Here is a 21,682-nt window from a genome sequence, read left to right on the forward strand (position 1 = left end):
AGTGGTCTCGATTACATCATCAGTGACTTCCGCAACGTTGGCTTAGCGTTTGGTTAAGTTACGAATCCTGATTCCTTCTTCGAGGGAGAAATGGCCGGATGTGCATTATGCCGGAAGTGCATTATGCCGGATGTTGCATGCGTACAAGAAATCAACAGATTCGGCGGTGGCGTAGTTGTCATGATGAGGTTATTCATTATGGGCGAAGAACAGATCGTGTTTATATGCAGGGCAACCGGTGTGCTTTTATCGTGACCAGACCGTACGTCTTCACGCTGCCTCGGTTCTGCAAGCACCAGGTGCCATTTTTCAGCATGACAATGCTCATCGTCACACAGCACGAGTCTGTTCGGATTTCCTGAGAGCTCAGACATAAACTTGGCCGCCAAAGTCACCGGTCAGTACTCAATCCAACTGAGCTTTTGTGGGATGAGCTGGACAGACGTTCACGTTGACCCACGTCAACCAGGGACACAGAATCTTAACAATTACGGTCTGCTCTTCGGGAGGAATGGACTGCCATTCCACAAGGTGTCATTATCTACTTCTTGGTTCCATGGGCAGGATGTGTCGTGCAGTCAAGACTGATGGTGGACAGACGCGTTAGTAGGCTTTACAATTGCCGTGCTTGAGAATGTGGCCTAACCGGCATATGCAAAGACTTCTCCGTTAATGTTTGAAGAATTCTGTTTCATTTTGTAATCTTCCAAAAACACACGTCCCACGCATCGTCCTTAAAAGTATTGACAGAATGAATCTGAGGGCGGCCGGGTAGCCTAGAGGTTAAAGCGTTCGCTCGTCACGCCGAAGACAGGGGTTCGATTCCCGACATGGGTACAATGTGTGAAGCCCATTTCTGGTGGCCCCCGCCGTGATATTGCTGGAATGTAAAAATCGTACTCACTCACTCATCGAAAGGATCACTGTGCTTGTCTGACGGTCTAAGGGAGAATACCCCGTATATTTTAAATTACTTATCCTTTGCATCAAAATATTTTGGGTTTGTAGGATGTTTTTGTTACCATTGCTCAATGAACGAATAGTTTCCAGTGACAAGTAAAATGCCGTATATCACCAGCAACACCATTAAGGATTGTGAAAAACACGAGAGAACATATTTAGTAAAGCGGTCGTAAAATCATTCATACACGACAAGGATCATGAATTTGAGGATAAGATTTATGGATGAACAACTTCTTTATTACGATTAAGAGCGACGTTTCAGTGTAGGTTCTAACACCGTTATCAAGCAAGTGACACACAGAGTATGGTTGACAAGTATATATACAGGTAGGAGGCAATGTTTATACAGCAGAGTAGATATCAAAGTATATTATCAGTGTAGTGTGCCTCTTTTATAGACTAACATCTAGCCTCTGAAATGAACATATTTTACAGTAAAAATGGTTGTTAAATTAGTTATAAAATATAATAAAAAGGAGCCCAGAGACTTCCTTCATTGATACTGCAGTAATCTAGCCTTGCCAAACATTACAGATTTGCATGGGCTATATTGGATATATTTGTTTCATGGTCTATATGTGAGATTACCTCTTTTATCATTTGAGGATTGTTGAAATCTCACAATTAAAAAAATTGAGGGGTGGGGGGAGAGAAGTTAGTGTCATTTTAACAAAATAAAAGTTCCACCGGAGGATTCTAGTTTTGTATCCATAAACGGAAGTTTTCTAAATCACGTGATCACGCACCACAAGCTCCTTGTACAGGCATTTTCAGTTGTGCTGCCTAGTTTAGAAATGAATATGACCCTGTAAGGAGTTTTCGGTGTGTTTACGTTTCGATTTTGGAGATGTTGCTGTCAATTCTTGTCAAATGTACGTAATTGGTAGTTATTTCTTACATATTCCTCATTGATCCTTAAGAGGTTAAAGATTTATGTCACGGTGATTACATGTGATAGTTGTCCCAGTCTCAAACACCGAATTGTTAATATTTTAACACAATGTTCGGCGTTATTTTGAACTTACATTTAGTTTGATCTGACGATTAGGCCGGTAGTAAACTCGTCCTAACACCAGACCGCAAACGGTTACGAAGCGTTGAAAGTGAAATTGTGGTTTTGCAATGTTAGATGCATGCTATCAAATCCATGTGCTCAGATATGAACACCACATATATATGTGACATTACTGACAACACTAAGTTGAAGTTGGGGGTATTGAAGCTATCCAGACATGCTGCAGCTTGTTTTTGTTAGGCCTCATCCAATCAATGAAGATTGTATTTCACCTGACAGTTCTACTAAAATGGTGCTGAATGAATTAAGGCGCTGAATGACTTGAGGTTTTGTCATTAAACTTTATTAATAGCCAGGCAACATTGGGTACACATAAATAGTACTAGGATTGTAAACTGAGTTCTGTTGGCCCACACATTTGGATTTTACTGTTTCTTATTTTCCTAGACATTGTAAATTGAGAGGTATATTATCTCTATATTTTATCAGGTAGTTGTGACTTTACCCGGCACACTTTTTCGGATTTCATTGCCTCAATTAACACCGCTTGTTTACCAAGTCATCAGCGCCGGATTGTTTACCTTCATGTGCGTGACTCCGCAAAACTTAGAATTTTTTGGTAGGTCTTTCCTTAAATTACATTGGATTAGTTTGTTGAAAATAATAACTAGCCTAACCTAAAGGGGTGCCTAACCCTAATGACCTGAAAGGTGTGTTTGATCGGAAAAGGATCCAGATAGAGTTAGGGGTAACTAACCCTAACACCAGTAATCCAAAGAATCAAAGAGGCATGTGAAATATGTGTAGCAAGAGCCACAACCGGCAGCCCGAGTAAATGAGAGCTAACAGACCTAACACATGTAGTAAGATACTCACAATTGTCAGTGTCAGGGTATTGCAAGTGATAATTCCCTGTGAAAATGTTAATTGACAATTCTTATCATGTAAGCATAAATACTGTGGTCAACATAATTTTGATGAGCCAGTATCATATTATTCTAGAATTCTGTATTACTGTATTAAACCATGTAAAATATCAAGTGTTAGATGTTATAATTTGAACATGCAGGGATTTATGTAGTCAAAGGCCCCATTTATGCAGCTATTCCAAAATTGGAATTAAACAATTTCTAGTTCATGTAAATATGTTTGTAACTGTAAATGATATATAGCTTTGAGAGGTGACTTTAATGTTACAGTAAGACATTGTGAGCATACATCTGAACATAGGAACATCAGGACTTTTAAATATATGTATTTATCCGAATAACAATTGATCCCAATTTGAATTGTTTGATAGGCATTATTTAGAATTTGACGGATGACAAAGTAGACACAATTTATGGATAACAACTTCTTTAATACTGTATAGGCAACATTTTGGCATAGATCCTTATACCGTTGTCAAGCAAGACTGACAAGTATCTGTACTGAAACGTCTCCTATACAGTATTAAAGAAGTTGTTGTCCATAAATTGTGTCTATACTTTGTGATCCCAGTTTGGTTAACAAACATGCATGGTATCATCTGATCATGTTGACAGGCATCAAATATGAGTTTCAAGTGTTACATTCATGGTTTTAAACATGTTTAGACTATCATGTAAGACATGTTAGAAAATCTTTCAAGATTCTTATTTTTTGAAATAATCTTTTACCTTTAACATGTTTAATGTTTGTTTGCTTCCAGGCTCAAATGAGGTCTAACTTATGTCAGAGTATCCTATTTGATTAGGAGAATTTAAAATGGATTTTTCTGCCGAAAGTGATATTGGTATGTATAATCAAATATATTCTCACTTTTGGTGTTGTTTGCTTACAGTTACCTTGTAATTTAACAGAAACGTGATTCCTTTTGTAAGTAAGTGAAAGAAGAAAACCATGTTCACATCTTGTCACATATTATCATGTCAGAGTTATTATGAACAACTTTACTCTAACATGCCCAAAGAAATAAAAATATTTGTGTTTAACTTTGCTGGTATGTGATTTATTTGTGTTGTTTACTTTCTGTCCAGACTCTACAGTGACACCAATAGAGTTATCTCCCCATCACAGCCATGGCCAGCTGTTAGAGTCCGACAGTTTGTCAGAGTTGTATCTCAGTGATTACAACAGACAAAGTCCCAAATTCCGAAGGAAACCACCACCTCATAGACCAATGAAATCTAGCAGACATAGACATGACCGAGACAGAGAAGAAAGTGATGAAGGTTTGGAATAGCATGTCTAGAATAGACGGTCAATGATTTGAATAAAGGAAGAATTTAATTTAAATACTGCATCTCAGAAATGATGTCTACAGTCATTACCGTATTCGACGTAATAAGCGCCTAGGGCGCTCTCAAAATTAGAAATAGGGGGCTCTTATTAGAATATTATTTTGGTGAAAAAAACAGAGTTGAAAGATAAATTTTGTGGTTTATGCTGACGGCCTGAAATGTTTATGTACGACAGATATATTTTTCCAGAATTTAATTGCCCATAATTGAGGGTGCATATAACACACTTGTGCGTATTATACGCGAAAAAATAAGTCTTGTGTACATTGATCAATCGGAAGGAGTGCCAATTGGGATTGTTCACTAGCCAATACATTAGCAAATATCGCCGTGGGCGCTAATTAGAGTGGGGCGCTTGTTACGTCGAATACGGTATATGTATTTGGGGTGAAATGATACAACAAGGTCACAATACATAACATGATATGCATATTTAAGTCAAATTTCATGGAAACCTCTTGACAATAAATATTTCAGGGCAAGTTCAAAAAGCAAACCTAGCTATAGCCACATGTTCGTAGTGGCTATTTTTAGTAGTGAACTTGAAACGCTAATTACAACACATCTTGTGATATATGACTGACAAAAACATCAGGAGTCATTAAACGAGTAGTAAGTAATTTATTTCAGCAAGGGTATAATCTTGTATCGATACAGAAAAAATGTATCGTGTATTGTATCGTCACATGAAAACACAGGGTGCACCTATGTTTCGTTTCCCCCCTAATCTGTATTTTTAGCACGAGGTGAACATGTGGTTTAAGTTGCTGTGCGGCGATGCATGCCGTAGTGATCTTATAATATTAGTGATCTTAGGTTTCCGAATCCTAGATTGTCCTGATTATGATCATTGACTTTTCTGTACCATACCCATGTTTTTCACCAAACCGACAAAAGGACCTGTGTCACTTTGTCGTGTTAATGTTTTCCTTGTATATTGACTGTGACCTCTTGTTTATGTGGATTTTTTAGATTTTTTTAGGATAATTTTTCAATTTCCATAAGTCTGTGTTGGAATTCAAGTGGAGCATTTCAGACTTGTTTTGATACAGTTTATGAATCAAAGAAAATACACCTTAAGAAACACATAATAGCTGTGTATATTCAGGGTAGTTGTATTTACTTTTAGCAACAGTAACCAGGAATAAGTAAGGTGTTCAAAGATCGGTGACACCAGTACACAGGGCATGCAAAGTCATTTATTGTGCAGTGACTTTGCTCAAGTACCTAAAAAGCCGGGTTTTGTAGTTGAATTTAAATTCCACATTTTCAAGAGGCCAGCCTTGATGATATGCCGTTACAAAACTGAAATATTGTTTCAAGCAGCAGCAACCCCAAGTCACTCATTCAGTAAAAGGGGCAGTCGGGTAGCCTAGTGGTTAAAGCGTTCACTCGTCAGGCCGAAGACCTGGGTTCGATTCCCGATAAGGGTACAATGTGTGAAGTCCATTTCTGGTGTCCCCTTGCCGTGATATTGCTGGAATATTGCTAAAAGCGGCGTAAAACCATACGCACTCACTCATTCAGTAATATAGTATACCCTTGTGACAAACAGATCAACCAGCTGTCAACAAGGAGGATCTGGGCAACATCTATCAAGAACTCCAAGCAATCAGTGACAAACTCAAAGTGAGAAACAGCTCTGTACTTGCTATATGTGGTTAAGTATAATAACATGAACACTCAGCCTTGTTAAGTGGTAGCACTGTAACTTTTCATCGTGTTCATACTTTGATTGCATCATGAATGTTGATGATAGCTAGTTTATAATAATGTCATTTACCTTAATCATGTTGATACTCATGATACAGGTCAATATGCACTATTCAATAGAGATAAATTATTGGCATGATGACAATGGATGTCACACTCAGTGTCAGAAAGTAACACCAAATCTTAATTTGACACGGGGTCTAGTAATAGTACCGGTAGTAATCAGAAACATTTTCTATAGCCCTGTTGAAGCTGCTTTTGTTTGTTTCGTGGAAGCTAGTTATATCAGTGCAGTGTTTTTTATTGCGACAAGTACTACCTTAATACAATGTTCAGAGTTATACTTCAGCATTATTATTTTGAACCTAAAATTATGCTATTACACTTTTTAGTATCATGAATTATTTACATGCATAAAATATCTTGGCGAGTAAATTGTTAATGCATCGGTGACATGAAGCATTCTACAGCAAGACTAAACTGACCAATGTGAGCCATGCTTTCAGTTCACTTAGTGATAAAATATCCATTACTCAGTAATAAATATCCATTACTCAGTGATCAGGTGACTATGAGGTTTCTGATTGGTTATTTTGTTAAAATACACTCAAGTAATTTTATCATCTGCTGAAGGAGTTAGCATATCCTCTGAAATGTTGTGTTCCTCATAATAAAGAAGTTGAAATCTATAGTCTCTCTCTTATCATGCTTATGTTTATCACTTCCAAATGCCAATCGAAGACTGCACTACATTGTCACTCTGAAAAACAGTATAAGTGTCACATGATGTATTTTATGAATGTGTGGAGCTTTGACAAGGCCTAACGAAAATGTCAAAACGAAAACTGCATCAGAGATCTCAAATGTGACGACCATTCTAAAAAAGTTAACATTACTCTTTCTACCCCACTGATTGCTTCAAATTTAGGGCTGGCATCTCTGAATGTTCTTGGAATCACTAATAACTGCACTTTATGACTGGTGACAATTACCGTATTCGCCATATTAAGCGCTCTGTTGCCTTAACTGCCCCTTACCAACTTCTAGACCTATCTATAACTATAAGTAATCTTTATAAGCGCCCCTGTCTACAAATGGTATAAGAACCAAAATGTACATGAAAGTCCATATTTTTGTGTGTATACTGCACATTTTATACAGATAAGAGCATCACAGAAGGGGTATAAAGTTGTAGTTCCCTTGATGCTTGAACTAAGTTCGTCCACTACCAGTCAATCTCTGAAAACAAATTTATTAAACTTGTTGCATATGTTTTTATTAAGCATCAACTTTCAATTTTCTAAGTGCTCAGGGCTTTTATTTAGGCTATTACAGTATTAATTGGATGATCATCAGTTCGAATAATGAATTTATGTGTGAGTGCTTACATATGTCCATGGCTTTGTGTTAGGAGGAGAACAGGATATTACATGAACGAGAAGCCAAGTTGAAGGAAAGAGAGAGGATGATTGTCATCTCCCAGTCCAACATACAGACAATAACAGACCATGAAGTCAAACAGAGGTGGCAGGCTTTACAGCAGGTAACACAGATAGGCCCGTCATGTGGGGGTTCCGGGTTAGAATAGGCCCCCAAGAATGCTGGTCATAACAGGCAACTAAATGTTCATGCTTAATGACTTGGCTGATTGATGTAATCATATCCCATTTGTTTTGATTGATGCTTGCCGTAAGAGGCGACGAACATGATCAGGTGGTCAGGCACGCTGACTTGGTTGATGCATGTTATCATATCCCAATTGCCTAAGATCAATGCTAATGATGTAAATCACTGGATTATCTGGTCCAGACTTGGCTATTTTCAGACCGCCGTCATATAGCTGGAATATTGCTGAGTGTTGCATTAGACAAGAAGCAAACAATTGTGCAGAGTTGCAGCCCTTAGTCTTGCAAGTACCTGTTGATCATGATCGAATCCCAGATTCCTGTTTACTATGATTGGTTTTCAGCACCATACACTTGATACAGTTGCTTGTGGCTTCCATGAAAGTATAACATCTACAAACTGGGTCACTTTCATCCCACATGCTCAAAGCAATGCATAACCAAATTCATATCAATAACAGAAGTAAGGTGAGGTGAGATGAAATGGGGTTTAACTTGGCGTCCAAGATTGTTGCACTTATGTAGCGACGAGGATACATGTGTGTGTGGTTGCTTGTACTAGTTCGGACTGATGCCGATTTATAGTGCTAGCCCACTGAGATATCATGCCCCAGTTTAACATGAATACCCCACTCAGACACATTGTACTGACTCTTAAGCCCGACCAGTACTTGTTTTAGCTCCTTAATGTCGAGCACCAGACAGGGTAACAACAAGTACCATTTTTTAAGGTCTTTTGGTATGACATGGTCGGGGATCGATCCCCAGACCTTCCACTCTCCGCTCTACCACTAGACCACAGAGGCAATCTATCAATAACAGAAATATGTATTTGAAGATTTTTTTATTGTTTTTTTGTTGTTGTTCTCTTGCAAAATCTAGACTTTTACATGGGATTTTTTTTTTAATTACCAGGTAGTTTGTCTTAACCCTGATCATGATGATGTCAAAACATGAGCTGAATGAGGAGGGAAGATGAATGTGGAACTTTACGTATATATGTTTATGATGTATATTTTATATATATGATGTGAATTTATTTCATTTACAGCAACATCAAGATGAAGTGGCGAAGTTTGAACAAGCCCTGAGAGAGAGGACAAAAGAAAACAAAAGATTGAAGGAAAACTTTGAAACTTTAAAACAAGCCAATGATGCTCTGAAGAAGGAGGTTAGTGATGGACAGGTTTTCATTGTACCTGGTGGTTGGCTTGCACTGACAATATGTGTGTGGCGTCACCAGTGTCCCACGATTCTTGCAGGGCCCAACAAAAATGAGGGTCGGGTGTTTAACTTAATGTTTTGTAAGGTTTTGTGGTAGATTGACCGCTGCTAGGCCCTGTTCCACGAAGTGATTTTAGCACTAAGATGATTGTAACTCCCATACTTTAACATACTCTTACGCCAGTCTTAGTGCCCTGGTGCTGGTGATTTTGCTCCTAGAAGATTTAAGACATTAGATGTTATTCTCCCGTGGACTTCCTCTAAATGGCTCTGGGGAATTTCATTGGTACAAGGTCATGGTCACAAGGGTACAAGGTCATGGTCACAAGACCAAATGTATGTGGTTACACTTTCTCTAAAAGTATTCAGGATTTATCATTTAACTTCATATATACCTCCTTTAGGTGCAAGCTTTTCTTTCAATAGGCTTTGGTCAAATTTAGTCAAAGGTCAAGGTCCATATTAAGGTTTTCATAAAAGATGAGGTATGCTTTTCTCTACCATGCTTACAGGCATGGAACTGTATATTACCATCAAGACTTGGGAGGATCCGGGTTAGAAAAGCTACCCATGCTTGTCTTAAGAGGAAACTAACGGGATTTGGACTTAAGACTTCATTATTTACAGACCACCATCATATACATGATATATTGCTGTATGAAGCGTTAAACAACAAACAAGGAAACAAACAAACAAACAAACAAACCATCAAGACATTTTCCCACATCTTTCAATGCCACTATTTAACATGCAGTATTGATTTTTCAGCTAGAAATAACACAGATGCAGAAACTGAAGCTTGAGAAACAGGTCACAAGCTCCCAGGCTCGGCTGACAAACTTACAGGTTGATACCATTAACACTAACATTTTTAGGTGACTTAAAAAAGTGGAGAAAGCTGAATTTGTTTTGGTTTCTGTTGACCATATGAACAGTTGTTCTGTAATCTAGGGGAAGATATCTTAGGTCAGTGCCGTAGCCAGCCGGGGGGTCAGGGGGGGTCATTTGCCCCCCCCTGAATTTTTTATAGAAAACAGTTTTATTTGAATCATGAAAATACAAGTTGGAGACAAGTGACTCTTGTACAAATATTTGACCCCCCTGTCAAAAGAAGTTAACTACGGCCTTGTAGATTGCATTTAGAAGCTGAAGAACTATGATCAGTGAAGACAGGATTGACTTACAGATTTCAGCTTGTGGGGATTCATTGTTAGAATGGGTTGCCAGCAATCTGTTAGGGCTGGGACGACCCCCTATTACCTGACCCTACCCAGATACCCACTGTAAGTCTCAAGAGTTGGGTACAAAATGAAAATGTCCAGTTGGGAATTGTTTTACCGGACCCATGGCAAAAAGTATTTAGATACACGTATAAAACAATCTGGTCATGCAAGCACTGAAGTTGAATAAAGCTTTATCTTTACTCAAACATATACCAGTCAGAAGGAATGCGTGCATAGTCAAGAAGAAATGCGAACATTAGCGACTTTTTGTTATTGAACAATATATCACATGACTAACTACGGGTCCAGGTAGTCCTGTGGGTATCAGGATCCTACTCGGTACCCACTGACCCAAGTACCCGAGTTACCTGTCCCAGCCCAACAAACTATGCTGGTCATCGGAGGTGACTACTGGATCGGTTTGTCCAACTTGGTGGCTTGCTCGATTGCTTGACAATGTACCCAGATAGCGTGGTTCGTTGATCATAACATCAGTCACTGGATTGTCTGTTGTTTATGTTCCACTGTGATATTGCTCAAGTATTGCTGAGTGTGGCATTAAGCAACACACACATGCACGCACACACACGCATACACGCATACATGCACACATTCCGCCAGGAACATTTACAGCTCTAACAAAAGCACAAAGGTTTGACAAATGAGACTGAAGGACCACTGCTATAATATCAGTCACATTAAGTCCCCATGTGGACAATATCAAGAGTGAAGCTGTCGATGACTAACATTAACATGGAGTGTACCATCATGTTACTGTGTTGACAGAGGAAGCAAGAGTTTGACCAGCGACAGAGAGAGGGAGATGTTCTCGGGTCGTCAACAGAGGTTCCAGGTAAACAGAGCAAACTCAAACAGGAGACTGATGACAGACCAAAGCAACACAAGGTATCCAAGGTTTGCACATCACCTGTGTTCTACATTATTAAAAAGGCCAGTCATCTAAGGTGCTGCAATTCGCTGCACATATGCAGGAATCCCACTTTTATATACAGCCTTGTCTGCAGCACCTATTGTCCATGTTATGCAGCAATAGAGAGATGAAATTTAAGTATCGATATATCGACTCAAACGTATTACATTATATTAATTATAAAATTAATTATTCTGTATGTGTATTGATGGAAATTACCAATGTAGACCTGCAATTAATGAATTTAATCCTGATTAATAACCAGGCTGATCCCTTAAATATTTAAAATTGAATTTTCTGCCTTACTGTCTCTCTTAACCATGGTTATCTTAATAAATGTAAACATTTCTCTGGCAGTGAATTATTAATTTAGTATTGATATTCATAAGTAATTTTTGTATAATTTTTTTCTTTGGTGACTCATTGCATTTAACTTCTTTAATTCAAACCTTGTTACAGACCTATATTAAGAGTAATATTAGTAAAAAGATTAATAAAAACACAAAACATAGAGGCATTATCATCAAATATCCCTGCATGTGTACTGACCTACTTCAGTATCATTCCATGGTTTTTACAAAACTGATTTAGGTCCCGTCCTAGGAGGTGCATTGCAGGGGGGTTCTGTGCCACCTTTACCTGGACGATTGGCTTATTTGGCTCTAAGGGCGTTCGTTCTCAAGTTCCTTTCATGTCCCTATCAAACTGTGCATGTGCCCCATTCAACAGTATCCTACCTGTCCGTGGACCCAAGGCGGCGATCTCGAAGAGTTGTTTTGGGGTAGAGCCGGTGTTGTTCCTCATCTTCAGTGGTGGGCATCGGCTGAGAATCTCAGTAGGGGAGTCTGTCTGGGGGTTCAGACGGATGCTTCCAGGGGGAGTTTCTAACCGTCTTTGTGTCAGCAGTCTGTGGTCACTGAGTGAGAGTCAATTTCACATCGGTGTTCTAGAACTGAGCGTGGCTTTTTATCCAGAATGGCCGAAGGGGGATTATGTCATGGCGCGTCCGTCTGTCCGTCCCACAGAGGGTACTAAGCTTGTGAAATCAACTCCTCCTACAGTTTCCAGAGAATATCCCTGAAACTCTACACACAAGATGTCGACATGTTGATGATACGTATATCGCAGTCCTGTTTCATTTTGACAAACTTTGACAGAGTTACTGCCCCTGTTTTACAGAGCTTCATTTGCCTAATTGTGAGAGAGGTACTAAGCTTGTGAAATCAACTCCTCCTCCAGCTTTTAGAGAATATCCCTGAAACTCTACACACAAGATGTCGACATGTTGATGATAAGCATATCGCAGTCCCGTTTCATTTCGACACATTTTGACAGAGTTACTGCCCCTGTTTTACGGCGCTTCATGAAATCTACTCCTCCTCCAGTTTCCAGAGAATATCACAATATCTAACTATAACTATAACTATAGTTAGTTTCCTTGTATAAGGCTTTTGTGGGTGAGCTACATCCTTATGGCATTAGCATTCAGACTGGATTACTCCCAACAAAATGTGTGAGACCGCCTCCGTGTTCCTGTGGTAGAGCGTCCGCCCGGAGAGCGGAAGGTCCGGGGTTCGATCCCCGGCCGCGTCATACCAAAAGACGTTACAAGATGGTACTTGTTGTTACCCTGTCTGGCGCTCGGCATTAAGGGGCTAAAACAAAGACTGGTCGGCTCGGAGTCAGTATACTGTGTCTGAGTGGGGTATTCATGTTAAACTGCGGCGTGGTATCTCAGTGAGCTAGCACTATAAATCGGCATTAGTCCGGACTAGAACAAGCAGCCACACAAACACATACTCGTACATGAACGTCGCTATATAAGTGCAATAATCTTGGACGCGACGTTAAACCCAATTTCACCTCACCCAACAAAATGTTCTGCACAATTTGTTTCAAATGTAGTGCCATCTACTGTTGTTATTTCATAAAATACAAAGAAAATATTAACTCGTTAAAAAAATTCATGCGGGGGATGTTGTGCTCTCAGAGCACTATTGTTGGGGATACTCCATGGCTATTTCCATGTTTCAAAACCTGGTCGATGGTATTACTACAGTTCACCACCCTTTCACTATCCTTTCACCACCACCTTCAGCGCTTTTTATTGTGAGAGGACAGGATTCGTCTGGCGAATGATTCCCATTTGTTCTTGATTGGCTTTCCGGCCCTCAATTCCATCCTCTTTCTTCTCTTCCATTAGGTTAGTGACATGGAAATGTCTGCTTCTTGTGGCTCTTACTTCTGGACGCAGGGTAAGTGACATGCATGCCTTTTCACCCGATCTGAACCGGCTAGTATTCCACACGGACAGAGTATCCATCAGGTTGCCTGATTCCTACCAACCTAAAATTGCCAACTCCTATTTTACAGCGCCTATCGAGCTCCCCACCTTTCTTTTGCTGCCATTGTCCCGAACATCAGCGAGGTTACCTCACTCACAAGACAGGCGCAAAACTCTATAAACATATGTGTGTGTTTCAGCGAGGGTGTGTAAAACACAGAACCAAGTGTTTGCGTGCTATGGCACTGGTAGTTCAGGCCGTCCCAACATCATCTCTTTATCAATGTTCGTGGGTCCACTTAGAACTAACTGGGTCATGGTTCAATCATTATGACAAGGACCGCCTCCGTGGTCTAATGGTAGAGCGTCCGCCCAGAGAGCGGAAGGTCCGGGGTTCGATCCCCAGCCGCGTCATACCAAAAGACGTTAAAAGATTGTACTTGTTTTTACCCTGTCTGGCACTCGGCATTAAGGGGCTAAAACAAGGACTGGTCGGCTCGGAGTCAGTATACAGTGTCTGAGTGGGGCATTCATGTTAAACTGCGGCATGGTATCTCAGTGTGCTAGCACTATAAATCGGCATCAGTCCGGACTAGTACAAGCAGCCACACACACACGTACATGCACGTCGCTATATAAGTGCAATAATCTTGGACGCGATGTTATGGCATCATATGGCTCATTGAAGTCACTGGTCCTCTAGCGCGATTGGGCTCTCATGATTAACGTTTTGATGTGTACAAGTAGCTAATTCCCACGCTGCAGCAAGCTTGTTACACGGGATCACATAGTATCTGCAACATGTGCAGTGATGCTGGAAGTAGGTCAGTGCACACACAGGGATGTTCAAATATAATGTTTTCTTTAATCTTTTATGAATATCACTGTTAATACAAGTTTGTCACAAAGATAGAATTTAAGAAGATAAATGCAATGTGTCACCCCAGAGAAGAATTACCCTCAATCACTGCTGATTATTAAAATTTTGTATCAGTACATTAAGAATTTGTTTATCCTTCAATATCGCAAAATGCAATGACATCTCTACAGCATCAACATCGCTGGGCCTTTATAACTCACTTGGATGCTTTAAAGTTAGATTTGTGTTTGGTATTCCAGGCAGGCATGCCGGCGTATGACATCCTGTCTGCTCTGCTGGACTGGGTGTGTGATGCCCATCTCCGTCACGCTGTCACAGACCAGCCTACGCAGCCTATAGAGAGGTTCTCTGCTCCGGACTATGTACAGGACAAAATACTCAGGGTAACATAAGACATTGGTTGCTTGTACTTCCGTTGGGCTCTCAGCCCGGCTCCATAAAGTGATCATAGTGTTCAGACTGTTGTAAGCCTATGTTAAAGTATGGAGTTATGATTCACCTAGTGCTACATTTGCTTTGTGGAAGAGGGCCCAGGGTACGATTGGTCCGGTGTATTAGTAACATGTGCCTTTCAGAAGAGTTGATTAAACTGGATTGTAGGTAAGGCTCTGACTGTGTCATTGTGTGTAATTGTGTCCCAAAGTTCTGGATTGTTGCTAATGCTTTCACTAAATGGTTTGCCTGGTCCAGACTTGAATATTACATACTGCTGTGATATAGCAGGAATAGTGCTGAATGCGGTGTTTAACAGCCTTCACTTACTGACTCCCTGTTTGTATGCAACTGTTTCCAGTAATGGCAATAACAAAGGAACTATAGACATTGAAGGATGGCATATGCTCCGGCCCCTGTGTGGTGAGGCAATACAGCGCAATATATATGTCCTTTTGTTGTTGTTGTTGTTGTTGTTGTTGTTGTTATTGTTATTAGTAAAGTTCATAAATGGCAAAATAACACACCATTGATCATGCTGATGAACAATGTTTTGTTTTTTGTTTGTTTTTTAACGCCACACTCAGCAAAACACAGTAAGTGTATAGTGCTGAAAACCAATCGTAATGAACAGGAATCTGGGATTCGGACCCACCATCAACATGATTAACAGGTACTTGCAAGACTACGGGCCGCAACTCTGCAATTGTTTGCTTGGTGTTTAATGCTACACTCGGCATTATTCCAGTTATATGACGGCTTTCTGTAAATAATGGAGCCTGGACCAGACAATCCAGTGATATACATCATGAAGACGAAACGTTAAGACTGTTTCTTCCCATTCAGGTGTTACCCAGCCTTGTGGAGATCCTGAAGGAGGTGCCCCTGACCAGCTCCAAGTTCTGTCTTCCATGTCTGCAGTTCATCTACTGGTCACTCATGAATGTAGAACAAGGCCATGGACAGCAGGTGGGTGTATTGCAATCACCAGTATAAACCTAGAGGCAAAACAAGACCCTTTAAGAAACCATGGCATTGAGATCAGACTTTGGGTATAACAAGTCAGTTTTATTCAGTTTCAGATTGTAGCAAGATTGAAGCTTTAAGAACTGGTTCAGAATTATAGCCCTCAAATGCTACTAGTCAATGATAACTTCTATCATTTTTGCTTGTCTTCAGCATAATATAGTACTCTTGGACAAAAGGACTAGCGTTAATTTTGATGGCTGATAGCTCCTTAATAGCTCATGGTACCTTCCTGTAATGTTGCTTGAGAATTGCCAAAAATGTTCACACTCACTTCAAGCCTTGGGGAATGTTTTGTTTAATTCAAGAAATTTACTAATCCAAAGATTTGAATGATATCCTTTTATTGAAATTGACTAAGGACCCTATCCACCCACTGTGATGGTAGCTGAAAGATCATGTCGCCAACTCCATCCTATGTATCTACATTGATGTTAATGTTTCCTAATGCTGTTCTACTTAGAAAACCAGTCTGTCGTCAACCTTGCGTAGACTCGGTGAGGAGGTGTACCGAGCTCGGGTTTCTCGGAACTCAGACTCTGAGAAATTCCCAAGTTTGGTCCTAGACAGAGGAGACAAACAGAAAGAGGGGCTGTTCTTCCGTAGTTCCAACCTTCACATCCGTCTACTGTCATCTCTCATCATCCTGAAGACACTCACACAAGGTAAACTGAAACACAAAGGTTACCCCAGAAATCATTTCGTACTAAATTGTGAAATTAGTAAATGACAACAAAAGATCACTGAATAGTCAATAAAATATATACGAACACACAGTTTTAGGTTTACAATAAAAAACAGGAAATACAACGAGTTAATTAGTGGCAGCAGGAATAAGTAAAAGGCACTGTAGTATATATCTGTGCACTCACTGATGTCAAAAATTTACCACTGTCACGTGTCTTGAATCCAGAATAGTTTGGAAACTGGCAGGAATTTAGAGTTTTCAGATAGGTATCCCATCCACACTTGGCAACAGGTAAGATGCCAGTCAGGTCATAAAAGGCCAGAGTTCTTGAAACTATTCCAGAAACTTCTAGAATGATCAAGTCTGTTATGTTTGTAAACAACCAGGGGAGTTAACTCTATGACACTTCCTGTTATGATCTGGCCACTTCAGTACTCAATAGATTAGGAGTGGTTTAGTCAGTTGCTGTCACTGATAATCAACAAACATAAGCTTAGAAGAATAACTACTGCCCCATTTCATTATTTACAAGCTTAATAAATGATGCAAGTATCTTCACTGAAAAGTTTCAATAGAGTACCAAAGAAGTTCAGAATATGATATTATGACTAGCTTACATCATGCTCACTGTGAAGTATTCATGGCCTCAGCTGACCTCCTGGCCCAGGTGTTTGACGTCCTGAAGACTGACCTCAAGTCAGATGTAGCAAAGGAGCTGTTCTTGTATTACCAGGCCACCCCAGTCATCACTGTCTACCTCAAGCCTGTCAACAAGGTAGGTTCACTACTCACACCATACAGTCAGTTCTATGTTGACTCATGAAGAATAGGTCCCCAGTACTGCAAGCCTGTTGTAAGAGTCAGCTGAAATTGGATCAGGTTGTCAGGTTCTGTTACTCTTGGATTGGGAAATAAACTTCTGTTGTAGGTGTTCATGTGTACTGTAGTTTGTTGTATTCGGAATGTAAGCTTCTGTTGTAGGTGTTCATGGGACCTGTAGTTTGTTGTATTGGGAAATGTTAGCTTCTGTTGTAGGTGTTCATGGGTCCTGTAGTTTGTTGTATTGGGAAATGTAACCTTCTTGTTGTAGGTGTTCATGTGTCCTGTAGTTTGTTGTATTCGGAATGTAAGCTTCTGTTGTAGGTGTTCATGTGTCCTGTAGTTTGTTGTATTGGGAAATGTAAGCTTCTGTTGTAGGTGTTCATGTGTCCTGTAGTTTGTTGTATTCGGAATGTAAGCTTCTGTTGTAGGTGTTCATGTGTCCTGTAGTTTGTTGTATTCGGAATGTAAGCTTCTCTTGTAGGTGTTCATGTGTCCTGTAGTTTGTTGTATTGGGAAATGTAAGCTTCTGTTGTAGGTGTTCATGTGTCCTGTACTTTGTTGTATTGGGAAATGTAAGCTTCTGTTGTAGGTGTTCATGTGTCCTGTAGTTTGTTGTATTGGGAAATGTAAGCTTCTGTTGTAGGTGTTCATGTGTCCTGTAGTTTGTTGTATTCGGAATGTAAGCTTCTGTTGTAGGTGTTCATGGGTCCTGTAGTTTGTTGTATTCGGAATGTAAGCTTCTGTTGTAGGTGTTCATGTGTCCTGTAGTTTGTTGTATTCGGAATGTATGCTTCTGTTGTAGGTGTTCATGGGTCCTGTAGTTTGTTGTATTCGGAATGTAAGCTTCTGTTGTAGGTGTTCATGTGTCCTGCAGTTTGTTGTATTGGGAAATGTAAGCTTCTGTTGTAGGTGTTCATGTGTCCTGTAGTTTGTTGTATTGGGAAATGTAAGCTTCTGTTGCAGGTGTTCATGGGTCCTGCAGTTTGTTGTATTGGGAAATGTAAGCTTCTGTTGTAGGTGTTCATGTGTCCTGTAGATTGTTGTATTGGGAAATGTAAGCTTCTGTTGTAGGTGTTCATGTGTCCTGTAGTTTGTTGTATTGGGAAATGTAAGCTTCTGTTGTAGGTGTTCATGTGTCCTGTAGTTTGTTGTTTTGGGAAATGTAAGCTTCTGTTGCAGGTGTTCATGGGTCCTGCAGTTTGTTGTATTGGGAAATGTAAGCTTCTGTTGTAGGTGTTCATGTGTCCTGTAGTTTGTTGTATTCGGAATGTAAGCTTCTCTTGTAGGTGTTCATGTGTACTGTAGTTTGTTGTATTCGGAATGTAAGCTTCTCTTGTAGGTGTTCATGTGTCCTGTAGTTTGTTGTATTGGGAAATGTAAGCTTCTGTTGTAGGTGTTCATGTGTCCTGTAGTTTGTTGTATTCGGAATGTAAGCTTCTGTTGTAGGTGTTCATGGGTCCTGTAGTTTGTTGTATTGGGAAATGTAAGCTTCTGTTGTAGGTGTTCATGTGTCCTGTAGTTTGTTGTATTCGGAATGTAAGCTTCTGTTGTAGGTGTTCATGTGTCCTGCAGTTTGTTGTATTGGGAAATGTAAGCTTCTGTTGTAGGTGTTCATGTGTCCTGTAGTTTGTTGTATTGGGAAATGTAAGCTTCTGTTGCAGGTGTTCATGGGTCCTGCAGTTTGTTGTATTGGGAAATGTAAGCTTCTGTTGTAGGTGTTCATGTGTCCTGTAGATTGTTGTATTGGGAAATGTAAGCTTCTGTTGTAGGTGTTCATGTGTCCTGTAGTTTGTTGTATTGGGAAATGTAAGCTTCTCTTGTAGGTGTTCATGTGTCCTGTAGTTTGTTGTATTCGGAATGTAAGCTTCTCTTGTAGGTGTTCATGTGTCCTGTAGTTTGTTGTATTGGGAAATGTAAGCTTCTGTTGTAGGTGTTCATGTGTCCTGTAGTTTGTTGTATTGGGAAATGTAAGCTTCTGTTGTAGGTGTTCATGGGTCCTGTAGTTTGTTGTATTGGGAAATGTAAGCTTCTGTTGTAGGTGTTCATGTGTCCTGTAGTTTGTTGTATTGGGAAATGTAAGCTTCTCTTGTAGGTGTTCATGGGTCCTGTAATTTGTTTTATTCGGAATGTAACCTTCTGTTGTAGGTGTTCATGGGTCCTGTAATTTGTTGTATTGGGAAATGTAAGCTTCTGTTGTAGGTGTTCATGTGTCCTGTAGTTTGTTGTATTGGGAAATGTAAGCCTCTGTTGTAGGTGTTCATGTGTCCTGTAGTTTGTTGTATTGGGAAATGTAAGCTTCTCTTGTAGATGTTCATGTGTACTGTAGTTTGTTGTATTCGGAATGTAAGCTTCTGTTGTAGGTGTTCATGTGTCCTGTAGTTTGTTGTATTCGGAATGTAAGCTTCTGTTGTAGGTGTTCATGTGTCCTGTAGTTTGTTGTATTGGGAAATGTAAGCTTCTGTTGTAGGTGATCATGTGTCCTGTAGTTTGTTGTATTGGGAAATGTAAGCTTCTGTTGCAGGTGTTCATGGGTCCTGCAGTTTGTTGTATTGGGAAATGTTAGCTTCTGTTGTAGGTGTTCATGTGTCCTGTAGTTTGTTGTATTGGGAAATGTAAGCTTCTGTTGCAGGTGTTCATGGGTCCTGCAGTTTGTTGTATTGGGAAATGTAAGCTTCTGTTGTAGGTGTTCATGTGTCCTGTAGATTGTTGTATTGGGAAATGTAAGCTTCTGTTGTAGGTGTTCATGTGTCCTGTAGTTTGTTGTATTGGGAAATGTATACCTTTGTTGTAGGTGTCCATGTGTCCTGTAATTTGTTGTATTGGGAAATGTAAGCTTCTGTTGTAGGTGTTCATGGGTCCTGCAGTTGACATCCTGCTGCAGCTGTCTACAGACTCACCATTCACAACACGATTCCTGGAGAGTTGCAGCACAGAGCACTGGTTCAGGACCGTCGCCATGGTGCTACGGACACCAGTTTCTGATAACAAGATTGTGGAAAAACTCAGCATCTTACTTCAAAAACTGTCCAAAATCAAGTAAGTTTGAGGGAGATTGCATGTTATATCAACATCTTTCTGAGTTATGTGTCTGACAGTTTACATGTTTGATGCTGAGGTCACTTGTGCAGTTTCTTAGCTTAGCACATTGTGTGCAGGTCCTATAATGGTGTTCACCAGCCCTGTGGGGACTTGGGTTAGAATAGGTCCCCAGCCAGGGATTTATTCAGGCAATTTGGGAAAATATCACTTATTATGCTAAAATCGGTCAGTGAAATACTAGTCACTTCTACAAAGCCATAACATTAGTTATTACTATATAGCCTGAATTGGGAAATTTGTCATTTCTATTTGTGAATGTTTACTGACATTTGCTGTAGCATTGGGTCTGGGACAAATTGCTATCTCATACATATTGTTAGCATGTGACACTGACACATGCAGTCACCTAGCTACAAGTCCAGCAAAACTGGGATAATGTGTAGAAGTTGTTTGGGACAAATTGCTATCTCATACATATTGTTAAATCAGCAGTGAGTGAGTATGCTTTTATGCCACTATTAGCAAAATTCCAGCTATTAACTTCACACATTGTACCCATGTGGGGAATGTTCAGTGTGACGAGCGAACGCAATATCACAGCGGGGGACACCAGCTATTAAGTTCACACATTGTACCCATGTGGGGAATGTTCAGCGTGACGAGCAAACGCTTTAACCACTAGGCTACCCGACCGGCCCTAAATCTCCAGAGGAGGGTGCACAAACTATGCAGGCTTGCTGACACTGCGAACACAGATGTATAAGGATTTTTATATCGTATAGATTTATTATATTGCAATGATAACTACCGGTAACTAGATTGTATCATGGTTATAAGATGACAACCATTTCAATATGCTTCGAAATGAGAACACTTTAGCCAAAAGACTAACCTGTTCATATCAACATCAAAGTATTATCATTTCAGTCCACCATGATTGTGTAATTGAATTTGTGTTTGTTTTTAGATCCAACAAAAGATTCTTTGAAGTGTACACCATAGTGAGCATTGTCCAGGAGATGCTGCGCAACTCAGGAAGTGACAACGCCTTCCTGTCTCTGAATCTCAAGTCCATGTTGTTCAACCTCAATGCTACAGTAAAGACAACAGAGAGATAGTCTCTAGGGAATGTGTTTTCAGTTGTTATTGTCCATGCCTGTGGGGGAGGGTTCCAGCAGAACAGGGCCATCATATCCCATGCTTGTTGTAAGAGCCGATTAATGATTGGTTGGTTGGTTGGTTGGTTTGTTGTTAAACGCTGCACTCAGCAATATTCCAGCTATATGACGGCAGACTGTAAATAATCGAATCTGGACCAGACAATCCAGTGATTAATATCATGAGCAACGATCCACGCAATTGGGATCGATGACATGCATAAACCAAGTCAGCCAGCCTGACCACCCCATCCCGTTAGTCGCCTTTTACGACAAGCATAGTCACCTTTTACGACAAGTATGGGTTGCTGAAGACCTATTCTACCCCGGATATTCACGGGTCACCGATTAATGAGGACTAGAGATCACGAGGGTTTT

The 21,682-nt window shown here is 40.1% G+C and overlaps 1 protein-coding gene across 3 annotated transcripts; it reads left to right on the forward strand.

Annotated features, from left to right (window-relative positions):
* Window positions 1-1,710: 1,710 nt before the first annotated feature.
* On the forward strand, window positions 1,711-21,271 carry LOC124132667 (coiled-coil domain-containing protein 138-like). 3 transcript variants are annotated; one of them, XM_046496697.2, is made up of 14 exons: window positions 1,711-1,835; window positions 3,669-3,752; window positions 3,997-4,191; window positions 5,816-5,889; window positions 7,385-7,516; window positions 8,650-8,769; window positions 9,591-9,668; window positions 10,832-10,960; window positions 14,380-14,523; window positions 15,419-15,541; window positions 16,062-16,263; window positions 16,937-17,061; window positions 19,954-20,144; window positions 21,115-21,271. In XM_046496697.2, the coding sequence occupies exons 2-14, from the start codon at window positions 3,725-3,727 to the stop codon at window positions 21,263-21,265; spliced, it is 1,692 nt and encodes a 563-aa protein (XP_046352653.1). In that variant the 5' UTR covers window positions 1,711-1,835; window positions 3,669-3,724; the 3' UTR covers window positions 21,266-21,271. The 3 variants fall into 3 exon arrangements, with proteins under 3 accessions (XP_046352653.1, XP_046352654.1, XP_048243344.1); XM_046496698.2 differs by having other exon boundaries at window positions 10,832-10,951; XM_048387387.1 differs by lacking the exons at window positions 19,954-20,144; window positions 21,115-21,271 and adding an exon at window positions 18,072-18,531.
* Window positions 21,272-21,682: the final 411 nt, after the last annotated feature.

The sequence above is a fragment of the Haliotis rufescens genome, unplaced genomic scaffold (assembly GCF_023055435.1).
Source record: "Haliotis rufescens isolate VD_foot unplaced genomic scaffold, xgHalRufe1.0.p SCAF_7, whole genome shotgun sequence".
NCBI classification, from domain to species: Eukaryota; Metazoa; Mollusca; class Gastropoda; order Lepetellida; family Haliotidae; genus Haliotis; species Haliotis rufescens.